Raw genomic sequence first — 13,278 nt, forward strand, 5'->3', positions numbered from 1 at the left:
TGATGGCCTTAATTCTTTAATTACCTGATAATTCACCTGCTGGTAATTTTAAAATACTTTCGTGATTGATCATATAGGACTTAATTGTTTTTTAAGCCAAAGTTAAACTCGTTTATATCTGTTTTCTTGTGAGCTATTTATAACCTCTGGGGATCATGGAATATAGTTCCCGCTTTCACCACAGACATTTGTTGTTGCTATTTCTGGCATCCATGTAATCAGCTTGTTTCCTGAATTTAAGTCGTAAGTTTTTCATGTCCGCTAATGATCTAGTTTCTTAAAGTAACCTTAAACGTGTTATTGCCTACGGGGTTTATCCTGCGCATGCCTGTATTTCTTCTAGATACGAACTCGATATCGGCATTCGGCCACAAACGCGGTCGCACTCCTCCGCTTCAGAACATACTCTGTACCCGAGCTATACGATTTCGCCAAGCGTGTGTTCAAATGATGTAACTAGAAATCCTTACTATACTCGCTCTCATCGGAACAAATTGGGTCAACAGCCCGTAGAAGACTTCAGCGAATATTTGCGCAGTTCACCTGGTATAGGTGGTTCGGATAGCCTTACGAACCAAATCTACCGGTACAAGCTTCCTTCTGGTTCGCTAGCTCACTATACCAATGGTACTTGGATTCCGCTTGCAGGATACCAAACCTCAGTGCCATCCGAGTCGTATGAATCGAGACTGCGCAGTGGAACCACCTATTCCACAGTGTCTCGAACAAAACCAGTACGTTTGACATTATACTCACTTCGGGTTTGCTAGCTTTCAATTGAGTACAAAGGGTACAATAATTTTGATCGCTTGACTATCATAAACAATGTCGCTTCAGATGGAATCCCTTTTGGGTTTTTATAGCCTCCGTCTGATTCTGTGTTGAAGGTCATGGTTTCCATAAAGGTGCCTCTGAGTCTTAGCCTATTGCATATTTGAGTGTCTGTCTAGAAAGGCACCAGCTCTTGCTTTTCAAGGCTATTATGTGTAATCGTCACCCTGTAGACTGACTTTCCGCAGCTTCCTGTCTGCGAATAGCGAAGCAAAATTGTTCGTACAAGATTCACGGACTCCCTGCAAGTGATATTCGTGACAGTTTATCCCAAGTTTCTTTAATTCTTTCTGAAAATGATCTGACTGGCTTCAGCTTTGCTGGTTCTTACTCTTTACAGAACCTGGGCCAGCCAGGTTATATACTTCGTGGATAAATATTAGTCTCTTTTACCTGTTGCTCGTGGTGGTCACGTGTCTATACATTGAACCGTATAAACGTGGCGTGGCGTTGTCTGTTGAAACTTGGATGGGCAGCAGCTACTACATTTTATCAGAATTTTCTGAGAGTTACCACAACCTTTTCCACTAAAGAAGTTAGTTCGTTTTTCCCAGTTCAGCAGTCTTCGAGAACCCGTTCAGGCAAGTAAGCTGTTTCACTTGTTTATGCCCTCTGGTCTTTTGACACAAAGCGTGAACACGAATCGCTCATCTTGTCTGATTGATTTGCATGTATGGTGGGTCTGGTTCAAGAAGGTCGAAATTGCCATCGGTAAGAGCTTCGTCCCTTAGGCTGTTGAAATCAGATAAGCAAGCCTAACGGCACCAATAATGCGGTCAAAAAGGAAAATACACTCACATACTGTCTCTCCGGATACTGCGGAGGTTATAACCTACAAGAAATATGTCACGTATTTCTCTGGCCGCTGAATTCCCTGAAAGTTGCTTTTTAAAGTAACCAGTAAGACCATATTATCTATTAGCTTTATGTGTTGTACCTGTAGCGAACATCAAGATGCTTTTATGGGTAGCTGAGAAATTCTTGGCAGAATCATAACCTATCTTCTTGGAGAATAGTTTGTTTGTCTAGTGAACCAGGATATCACGTATGTTGTTGTTGGAGTAGAAACTGAGTTACGTGTCCGTTATTCGCCTAGTTCATCATATGTTTGTCCGCCATCCATGTTGAGGATCCTTCCGCAAGGAACTTTAACTCGTACGTTACATGTATTTGTAGTACCTCGTGGCAGAGTTTTCTGTGTGCGTATACTAGCTATTGGTGCAAGTAACTGAGGGACCATTTCGCTCATCTCTGTATGAATGTCCATATCATTACTCCCGACTTGAGTCGATAGAAGCCGAATTATTGAGCTTGGAGCTGTTTGCGGGTCTGGTTGGTCTTGAACTTCTCTGACCAATGTAAAAACTACTGGGATTTCGTATGCGAGTATCCGGTCATCTTACCCTGCTTGTATCTCCTGAAAATGTTTTATAATCTGCATTCGCTTGCACGTTGCCACATACCGCTGCTCTGTTCCCATTTTGGACAGCAGACACGAAAACGAAAACGCCTTGGCATCTGCTGAACTCCCAGGTACACTCTCCGGTTGCAAGTTTCTCGAATTTCGACTGCCCACCTACCTCTGCATGTTGTAGCTTGTTGTCCACCGTCTTGGTCATGCGTCCCACTGTTTCGTGCATGTGTATTTGCCTTGACTTTGATGTTGTTGTTTGCATGCGTGCGCTTGGTTTACTGTATTATCCAGACAACTCTAAACAGTGAACGCACATCGTGCACCTCGGACCCAGTAACAGGTTTTCGTAGTTAGTGTTCTTTCCTGGTAGCTTCTGTTAATTGAGATCTGACTACATTGTCGTAACATAATATCCCATATGTTTCTCTGTTCTATGTCATCCAGTAGATGGCTTCACTTCTGTTGATCACGTTTCACGAAGGAACACTTTCGAGCAATGACTAAATGAATTTTGTGAGGGACGACTAATATGAACTCCCTCTATACGCCGTGCACGTGGTTTATGAAGACTCCGTTGTTTGCTCATATTCGTATATTTGCTTCAGTCCGACCAATTTGTGTGTCCAAATATTAAGTAAACTTGGGAATGCATAAAAAAAGCGAGCCTATCCAATGATCTCTGAAGTCTGTTGTAGGAATTGAAAATACATTTTTCACGCCACTTCATCCTCCTACGATTTCCTACATAAAGATTACTTCCTCACAGGAACGGATCCTCTATTCCTTGACTATTTTTTAAATTCCATACGGAACCACCTTCAAACAAAAACCCCTCAGTCACGTGTTTGGTGCCCTATAAAAACACAAAGGAACATCTCCGACGCATGCCGGTAATTGTTTTTCACTCTATCCATGAGACCATAGCGGCTGAAACATGCATACTGATTAAACATGAATTTTCAGGGCACGAATAGGGTCATCTCATCATCCGTACGTGAGAGTCGGTTTTTGGCGACTTACCTGGCGCACAGCGTCGTTTCCTCAGGCGTTGACCGCATTCTCGAAAATGAGACAGACCATTCGCCAGATACTCTCATCTGCATAGAGTTTGGTTTTCATGGGGAACTCAACTGAATTGTCTCGTTTATATTGGCCTTTTCTGTAATGTTTTCAGCAACCTTATGCGTAGTGTGTTACGCAAAAACAAAACATATTGCTGTAAGAAGCCGGAAAATTAGACAAATCCTTATTCGTCTACATGCCCTAACTCTCAGACATGACCATTTATACACCGTCCAAATTCGGAACTATCGTTTCCTTGATGAAAGTGGGATAGATTTCTTTGTTCCCAGTTACCGCGGGTTGGTCCCTTTCGGTTATTATTTGTTTGGACGTCCTGTGATCTAAGGTTACATCCTCTTTCTTTGCGTTTGAAATGTCGAGGGTCTGTAGACGCTGCCAGATGGCTTGTATTGTTGTGCATTGTAAAAGTATCTGATGAAGTTTCCAACGAAATTTCATTCCAATGTGCACTACTACTGTCTTTCATCACGCCAGCTGTTATTCTGAGTGAATGGATTTGTTTTTGACTCCATACAAAGTGTCATTTGGGGGAGTGATTGCACTAGCTACCCCCTCGAAATGATCAACGTCCCACTCCCCCTCAGTGTTTTTCCTCCAGTTTCAACTAACCTTGACTTCCTTTGATCGTTATGTACCGGATACCATTCGTTGTTTACGTTCGGATCCAGGCAGCATCTCCTGTTGCGTGAAAGAATCGATGTAGTTGGATATGATATACCAGTCTGATGCTTCAATGAGCAGTCTTTTCTGAAGGACTTTCACAACCAACCGATTGCGTCTTGAGTACAACGCTTTTCAAAATAGCTATTGACGTGTTTCTCAGGATAGCTGTTTGTCATTTGGGCTAGTTAGAAAACTACGTGGGGTCGTAACATGTCTAACTTAGCGGCGTTTGAACTTCGAATTTTCGAGCCTGCACCTCACACAGGGCTCAGTCTGTTCTGTACGAATCGAGCGGATTCACACTAGTTGTGTTTTCATGGTTCAAAAAATGACTGCACAACCAGTATCTCGTGCCTCTTCCGTTGTGTTTTTTATTCCATTTGAAAACAAGGAATCTCTCGCTTTTCATTTTTGGGGCATCTGCTAGCTGGATCTTCAAGTAGCATCCTTGGTTTTTGAATTGCAGACTAGGCCGTAGCATCTTTTTTACTATTAAAAACCAGTGCTGATGTCACATCCAGAATCTTTCTGAAACTGACTGATTCTTCCGCTAGCGGTGGTCGTTTCAACGTCAAGTGGATAGGATACGAGTTTTTGCGTGATTCTGCGTAAGCTTCTGACCCGGAATTTCATTACTTGAATCCATCAGCCTGTTTAGGCTTGAGTAACCTTAGACATTCTCAGTCCTTTTGTTTTCTGGTGTTGTAGATCAACCGTACGCCGAGTACCACGGCCAAATCGCTTAATCTGTTAACTTTTTTGTGCAAAACGACCCATACTCCGATGATAGATTTCCCTCAGATGGTAGGTGATGCTCTTCGATTCAGGGTGTCATCTCAGTCGTCCTTGATTAATTGGCAATCGTTTATCTCCCAAAAGAGCAGTTGGGAGTTTCACCAGCCTTTCTGTATATTGTACCAAGTATTGCATTTTTCGTTCAAAGATGATTGTCCTCATCCTTGCATCGGCTTTTCACAACATAGGACAAAATCGGGTATTGAATTCGTTTGTCACCACAGCAATATCGTTGCGGTTCTCGTTAGATAATTTAAACTATACCAGTCATGCTAACAGAAGTACTTATCAACCTGTTATTCAAACTTGAGCATTATAAATACGACCTGATTGCGAAGGGAAGCGGACATTTCAGAAGCTCATTCGCGTGATCAGCTGCCCAGTAACTCAACTTTGATCTACTCCCCAGCTGCAGTTCGTGACGACTTTGGGTAGACTAGCAGCCAGCATCGCTACTCAAAGTTCATACCAGTCCCAACCGTTAAGGTTAATTTACTGGCTAGCTGATCGTGATGCTTGGCTTCTGGGGTGCTCTTTTCTTACCTCTTATCTTATATGAGCCACAATGGTCTTCGCAGGACGGTCTCTTGGTAAAAGATGTATCTCCGGCACCGCAGAAGGATGGTGATGAGTCGTCAACCCAGGAGATTGTTTGTTGGTGAACTGTTCAAAGACACTATTGGAGATCTAGATCGTTGAGCACGATATCTTCAACAACAGTTCAGTTGATCCTCTGCTTCTGTACCTATGTCTTCTATTCGATCAAATTAGTTCCAATGCCCCCCAAGTTGACGAAGTCCCAATGTCTCTCTACCTTGCAAATCCATCAGCCCACCGGGCCAGATGAGCTTACCCCAGCACTACTTGAAGTGGCTGGTGCCTCTTCTGTCCCAACTAGTTCGACCTTATTTGGGAGCAAAAGTACGTTTCAGAAAACTGAGGTCGATTGATCATCCTACCTGTGCTTCGAAAAAATGCTCGAAGTGGCCACTAACCATAAAGGTATCAGCTTGACGCCTATTCTAATACTGCGGCGCCTAACGCCTGCACGTATGATCGAAATTTGAGAGCAACAAACCGGGTTTCGCCCGGATGAGTGCACTAATCGCATCTTCATGGTTAAATGCTTAAACGTTTTTCATACCACCTTTTAACAATCGCAGTTTTCCCCGGCTTTCAAAGGGCTTCGACTTTGCAGATAGGTTAGTCAAACAAAACGTTGCCAAAGAGGAATGTTTCCAAAGTTGTAAATACACTTCATACTCCCCAATCCCAGACTTATATTTGTGTAAGGGTTTGTGGTTGACTTTCCAGAAGTTTTTCTACAACCAATGGGCTCCCCTTTTCTGGTCACTTTTGTCGCCTATATCATCACGGAGTGAACATTTCAAGTAAGCAATGCTCTTTGTGTCAAAATTACATCTGGAGCAACACCAGGGGACTTGGGCGATATTTTCCTGTTATCTGACGGCCATCAAAGCACACAGTCTACCCTAGATTGAATACCGGATGTGATCTCCGGTTTCAGTAGACATTTCGTAAGTTCAAAGTGCAAGTTATCACTTCTGAATTTTGAGCCCTGCTGTGTCCCTGTGGAACGCCAACCAGAGGAACTTAAGTTTGGTGACCAGTTTATCTATCCGGGAATCTGCCTGAGTTGTGGTTCCAGCGTGACAGAATACATCAGCGAACAAACTGTCAGTGAATTTTTGTCATTCTTGGCATCAGAAGCAAATTTCACTGATGCTTTAGGGCATTTTTACAAGGTAACTGTAACATCAGCAATGACACAGAAGCACTAGGTTGATGTTGTTGGAACACGTAATACTCATGCCCAACTGCGAAACGTTACTTGGTGGTAGGCGGCAACCATGAAGCTTAGAACCGTGAGATCTTTCCGCCTTCCCGACTGGGGTTCACGTGATTCCATATGCATTTTGTTAGAAACCCTACAAAACATGGCACGTGACCGTTCCAGCTGGTGACAATCCTGTCACTTCCTAGTTCGACTGCCCAGCTAAATATTTGTCATTGTGTGGTGAGTTTCGCAAAGAACGTTGGGTCAGTCGACCTGATGACGCCTTACTTCAGTTTGATTGTCAGATGCTTAAATCTCGTTGCTATTTCGAGGTTTCTGGTGCCCTCTTCTAATGACTTTCCGTAGATATTCAGGATTGTGTGCTGTAACTCCCCATCTTTCCCCTTTCCTTCTACTGTTCTGTTCTAGCGGTTATTTACCAATATTTATTACTGGAATTGTTGTGCGTGATGGTTATGATGATGCGCATCGCTGTTCCAACAGCCTATACCGTACTTCATCGGTTGATTGATGGTAACCAGGCCATGATGGGACTACCCGTGTATTGCAGTTGTTACAGGGTTGAATTTAACAACCCAAAGACATTTCACACACCCGCAGCTCGCCTAGCTATATAAACTAAGATTTCATCGTGAATATGTTGATTGAGCTGACGGTCTGAATTACCCATAAACTGGTTTAGCTCTTTGGAGAATGTTTTGTTTCGAATCGTACGAGCATTCACTGGTGGTATCACGTGTCTACATTCCTATCCTTCATTGTAGCCTGGATCTCACTAAAGTTTATTGGTGATGAGAGTGCAGTATACGTTAGGTATTTCACCCTTCGTAATTCCTTCGGTTCGTCTAGCAACTGTGCACCAAAAATGTCATAACCGAACATTTTTTAAACGCCTGTACATCTGTCTGTTGTGCGTTTCGAATATGGTGGGGTTTTATTGATGGTAGGTTGCAAATCTGTTCAGGATTTTCTAGTCCGAGCTAACTGCCACATGCGCAGCTACTTCCATATCTGGCACGTACACTTCTTCTGTCTTGTCCCACTCTTCTGCGTACATAGTTAGCCTTAAATACTGTGGCTACTATACACAAAACCCGCTCGTCGGTAAAAAAAGAAAACACCTAAGTTATCCTTCCCAATTATGTTCTGCTACCGGATTCTGGTCATCCATCCGCAAGTACCACGTGTCTTCAATTTTTTTCCAGCTTGTATCATCCAGACACCGATCGGCATTTTCGACTGTTCTCGTATCGGGTGACATCTAGACCTCCATTGTCATTTGTTCCTATTGGTATATATACTTCCGGAGCGTGGGAAGGACCATTAGAAGAGGACTGAAAGGCAACCAAGGCAGATAAAATTTAGTCGTTCGTTTTTGTATCGCCTGTAGCACTCAGAATTTTCACCTTAGCTGATGTGAGAGGCCCTCAGAACCAGTCGACTGATGTTTAATTTGTCTCCTTTCAGTTGTGATGTTCTTGCTCATGCGATGTGATCTAATTGGAGATATCCTCTTTCCAGACAGTTTTCTGATTAAGACCATGTGTAGACTATACAGGGGGATGTGGGCCCTATCAAAAAGTTTAAAAATGATTACTCCCAAATATTCATAGAGGATTCCGAGAAACCGCTGGACCAACAGTCACAAAACAAGTGACCAAAATGGTATGCATTTCGGTGTGTACGTGTATATATTGGTAGATCCATCGGGAGACGTGCTGCACACTTTTTTAGGCTGTGAATGTTCGCACATCATTTCGAGTCTATCAGTACCGTAGGTTTCTTGCACAAGTTTACAGAACATGAACACACCTTAGTCATTCAAATTCATTTATGCGACCATCCTTTATATGCCAATGGAGCTGTCCAAACACGACCGTAGTTTTTAGGGTGTGTCATGGGTAGTTGTGCGGGCCATATGATTGGGTGCATAACTTAACACACCTTTAAACTGCCTTCAATGGTTCCTACAGGGTTGCACTCAGAACCTGCATTGGCGATATTTTGTTTTCCAAAGCTAGGCTTTTTTACTTTTCAAAGCACGTTGTTCCTTCTGGAAATCAGTTACCAGGAGGGCGGTACAAAAACGTCCCAGTGTCTGACGGTTGCTTTCATCAGATTAACAACGAAGTACAAGAATGAACGAGTTGTCGACCAAAACCCTTTCGTCAAATTCGACCTCATTTATTGTTTGAACCACTATCATCACAGACGGCAATGTCAGTGTTGATACTACTACTCCACTGCGTTGATGACGAAAATTCTACTCAGTCATATTTAGAGCCTTAAATTAAGAAGAAAAGAGTGGATGAGGTGTCTATCACAAGCATTCTGAGGTGCCCACATCTCCAGCTAGTAACCCTCAGTAACCGCTACTACTACTAATAATAAACTGAAACAAAGATGCCCATACAATAATTGATAATGCTGTCGGTGGTCTTTCTGCTTTTTGCTTTCTTCATCCACTGCTTGTTCTCTATTATGTTGCCAAAACAGATTTTCTGTTACCAAAGCGCCAAGATTACACACAGTTCTGTCGATGATTCAACGACCAGCACCTTTTGACTTTACTAATCAGTTTACTGGTACTCACAATCGATAATATCAACACATTTGAGTCATTTCATCTGCCATACAGGTGGTTCTGTATTTTTACTGTTAGCGAAGTTGTGCAACCAGGTATGCAGCTTTTAAACTCAATACATATTAAGCTTTGATTCTAATTGATCAAAGGTATGATACTTATAGTGCTTCTTGGTCACCGATGAGAAGTTCACATTGATCTACTCTTTCCAAGTGACTAGTTTTAACAAGCTAGTTTACGAGGTGTGGTCGTTTTAGTGCTCCCCCATTCAACACATTTCGTAAGTAAGGAGGAGGTTTTGAAGTTCTTTCTCGAGGTTTTTCCACTGAGATAAAGTCAGTTTATGCTGAAAAACATAACTTTCTGATCACTAGTGGGTATCACGAATCCCTAATGCCACCCGAGCAATGGTTTTCCGGTTTGTAGCTGTTGAGCACCGGTAGTACAGTTGGTTAACCGCCACGGTTGCGCTGCGCGAAAAACTCGGATAGATGTGGTTTTGTACGTCGACAGTCTGTTGTATCTCATACGTCGGCTTGTTTTTGAAGTGTTCAAAACACCATTCTATTTGTAGTTTTTTAACAGCACTGGTCATCTCTTGACCCCATAAACAATTCATCTGTTTTGCTTCTGCTCTTTCATTCCACTTCAGCTATTGCAGTATTCATATGTACTCAACTGATTCTCCGAAGCACACCCAGTTTCTCCTCATCTGTTTTTGGTGCTGCATTCCCTCCCACAAACAACAACCCGTATCCCCATTATTTGAATAACTCGACGATGATCGTCATGTCAAGGGCTTTCAGAAGAGCAGCTACACACGTCTTTAAACAGATCATCGTATTACTTGTATTATTATTTTCTTACCTTGAATTAATTACAGAACATTTACTTTTCATCGATTTCATCACGTTACCTGAGCGCCTATCAACAAACTGCCAACAGTCTTGGAAGTTTCCTTTTAGATCCCATCCCCGATCGTTGTTGGAAGTTTTAACTCTGTCCCGAAAACAAACTGCCTTTCATTTTCGCTGGTCGACGGAGCTATGTTTCTGTAGAAACCCACTTGTACCAGTTTTGTGTTTCTTCTCTTTTTCTAAGAGTTTTAAAGAGTTTTCTCTTTCATTTTTGCGCCTCCCCTTCCTACTGTCGCATACTGTGCGCCGAACCCATGCTGGTATTTCATCTGTGGTATTCATCTTACCCCATATCTAGTACGTGATATTCGTACATCACTTGAATTGTGGTTTTCGTGCTTTTACGTGTCCACTGGTTTTTCCTGGGGTTCATTTTAATGGGGAAGCCGTTGTAGATCAAATATTCCACATAATCCACCTACCGACTGCAGTTAACTCTCCTCTTATCCGTTCGTCGTCCAGCCTGTGTGAGGTTAAGCATAGGGTAATCGCTCGTCTGACACTGGCTCGCACTTAGCCCCAAGTACACTATCGATTTGGCGTCCCCTATGTTGAGTTGTTCAGGATTGTAGACACCTCAGAATGCTTACGTGTAGCCTACGCTACTCTTACTTTTTCAATGATTTTTGGTGCGAGCTTTTAAAGCGATAGCCGTTGCCGTTGATTGCTCACCCACAAAACTTGTTCTATCAATCAAAGAGCCTTCAAGTAAGCCAATTCCGCTTCCGAAGGTCGAGCTTCGACTGCGGTTATTTTTTGTCGTTAGACCTAATGGAGCACGATGCCTAATCCCATTTTGTCGGAAAACTTTTAAGAGTGGCTGGTAGGTAGGAGAACTAGTAGCATGCTTTTCAAGGAAACCTGTAGTGGAAAGTTTGTCCTGTACGTGATGCTTGTCCGTACTTAACAGTCGATAAGCACCGGGAATCATTAGCTGTACGTACTTCGAACCCAAGACCGCCAGGCTAGCAGTCAGAGCACTTATCTGTTCGGCCTCTAACTGCTAATCACTATTGTGGTTACCTCGCCCCTGCTGCTTCAGTCACTCGATTCACATCACGTGGGCCCGCGTGTCGACTGTCTTCTCAGAGGGAAGCTTCACTCCGAACTACTCATAGATTGTTGGTAATGTGGAAACGAAACAGCTATTCAGTGCTTCTCAGCTTTCCAGCGTAGCTCGGCTTTAATTGAACAAAAATCCCAAAATCTTTTCACACTGCCAAAAAGCGCCCTGATTAGTTAAGCCCTATTACGAACCCAAAGGTGGGACTTAACATGCACTTCATGTGCTTTCTGTAAAGACTTGGCATCGAGAAACCTGTTTCAGCCGTACAAGTTTGAATAATTTCGGTAATCATAGTTACTCTGAAAGTTCACTTTAATTTTGACAAAGCCTGGTTTAATGGCGTACTGATTAACTTACAATCTGGATATAGTGTGACATCGTTTGGGTGAAAGTTTTTGCATCATTTATCGCAATAACGGGTCCTACTCAAGAATGCGCAGTTTCTTCTGGTTACCTAATAAATCGAACACTCCCGAAGCCGTTGTCCCGGCCCGACTAGGTGTTCGAGCGTGAAGGCTTTCTGACAGAAAGCGTCAACCATACGCAGTGAAAACTGCTACCACACGAGGCGAATACCGGTTAGTCGTTCCCTTTTTGTCTTGGTTACCAATACTTTATAAGAACTTGGAGAGCTTCATTCGTTTGACCGTATTCGAACGTCAATCCAGTTGAGATATCCGTTATCCGCACTGGTACCATGGCTCCTCATCTGGCTTTTCCCTGTGGGCAACTGACGTGCGCCCCAAGCGAGCCGTTTTGCGAGGTTATGGGGATGGAAACTAGTAAAATGCAGTGATTGGTTTACAGTATGGGTTCAGTATTGTATCTTACGGAACGATACTGAGTCAATTCCTGAAAAGCATCGGATATCGCATCGTTTTTTAGGATCATCAACAATGAGCGACTCGCCGATGGTCGGGTTAAGCGTGCTACAGTAGTCCTCTCAGCACTGTGGTAGCCTACATTTTTGCGGCGCTGAAATTCGGTGTTGGCTTCACTGCCAACCCTCTGTAGAAACAGGTCATCAACAATGAGCGACTCGCTGATGGTCGGGTTAAGCGTGCTACAGTGGTCGTCTCAGCACTGTGGTAGCCTACTCTTTTGCGGCGCTGAAATTCGGTGTCGGCTTCACTGCCAACCCTCTGTAGAAACAGCATTCAAGCTTCATGCTGTTATCTGGCTTCTAACCATGTTACTTAAATTTCCCTAGTGGGTATGAAGATTACTGAAACACATCATGCCACTGACCGGCCGGTGAATGACGGTCCCTACTGCGTTGCCATTTTACCGTTTGTTACGACTAGAACCAGATTGTGATAACGGCTTGTGGTTGGTGTTTGGTGAATCCGGACTGCTGCATAACGAGAAGAAAGACTGGATGGGGTTCTACAACGACGTTAAAGGAGTGTAAACCTTAGCATGGATCAAAACAGTCGGTTAGAGTGGTAAGGCTGATTGATGAGTTTGGCCGTACGACATGTGCGTGTGTGTGGAGGTAGTTTAATTGTATGTCTTAGAATCTGTGTCACGCCCAGGTTAACTGTGCGAACAACGGTAAGGAAGTAAGTACGAACGATTAAGTTAATCTCCGTAGGAGTATGATGAGCAATGTTCAAAACATTCCTCCTAAACCGAGTGTTGAGCGGGAGCTTAGGATCGCCCTCCTCTGTCTCCATTGGTGTGTGGAGATCTACGGATCTTAGCATAAGAATATAAGGTTGAATGAGCAGAAATGGCTTGATGTCCAGGAAATGAGTAATGTGGAGCCAACTGTGATATTCCGAGGGTAAATACTGGCTGCACTAAATTTCCTTCAACAGATGTTTTGTTCGTGACGCACTTATTAATATTAGGATATTTTCATAATCTAGACTAGCGCCTACATAGGTGTGAGTCTTGACGTGACTGTGGCATAGCGCTGTAGCGTTCTATCGGTGCCTGGCTGCCATGCCACCCGAGGGAAGTCTGATGGCTGGGATACTGCCAGGTTTCCCAAGCCTACATAGGACAAGTCGAGATGCAGCGATTGGATTCGAACCATGGAACTTCCGGACATTCAATCCGCGCTCTGACCACTGAACTACACCAACAAAGGTACACCAATAA

The 13,278-nt window shown here is 43.3% G+C and overlaps 1 protein-coding gene across 1 annotated transcript in view; it reads left to right on the forward strand.

Annotated features, from left to right (window-relative positions):
* T265_07269 (hypothetical protein) overlaps positions 1 to 10,443 on the forward strand; it is a gene marked incomplete at both ends in the record, with an annotated part of 64,515 nt that extends 54,072 nt beyond the window's left edge. The window contains 2 exons of the mRNA XM_009172747.1: positions 344 to 734; positions 9,842 to 10,443. Of these exons, the coding sequence (XP_009171011.1) occupies positions 344 to 734; positions 9,842 to 9,871 (421 nt within the window). The remainder of the gene's footprint in view (positions 1 to 343; positions 735 to 9,841) is intronic.
* Between the last annotated feature and the right edge of the window lie 2,835 nt (positions 10,444 to 13,278).

Source organism: Opisthorchis viverrini (assembly GCF_000715545.1).
Source record: "Opisthorchis viverrini unplaced genomic scaffold opera_v5_163, whole genome shotgun sequence".
Lineage (NCBI taxonomy): Eukaryota > Metazoa > Platyhelminthes > Trematoda > Opisthorchiida > Opisthorchiidae > Opisthorchis > Opisthorchis viverrini.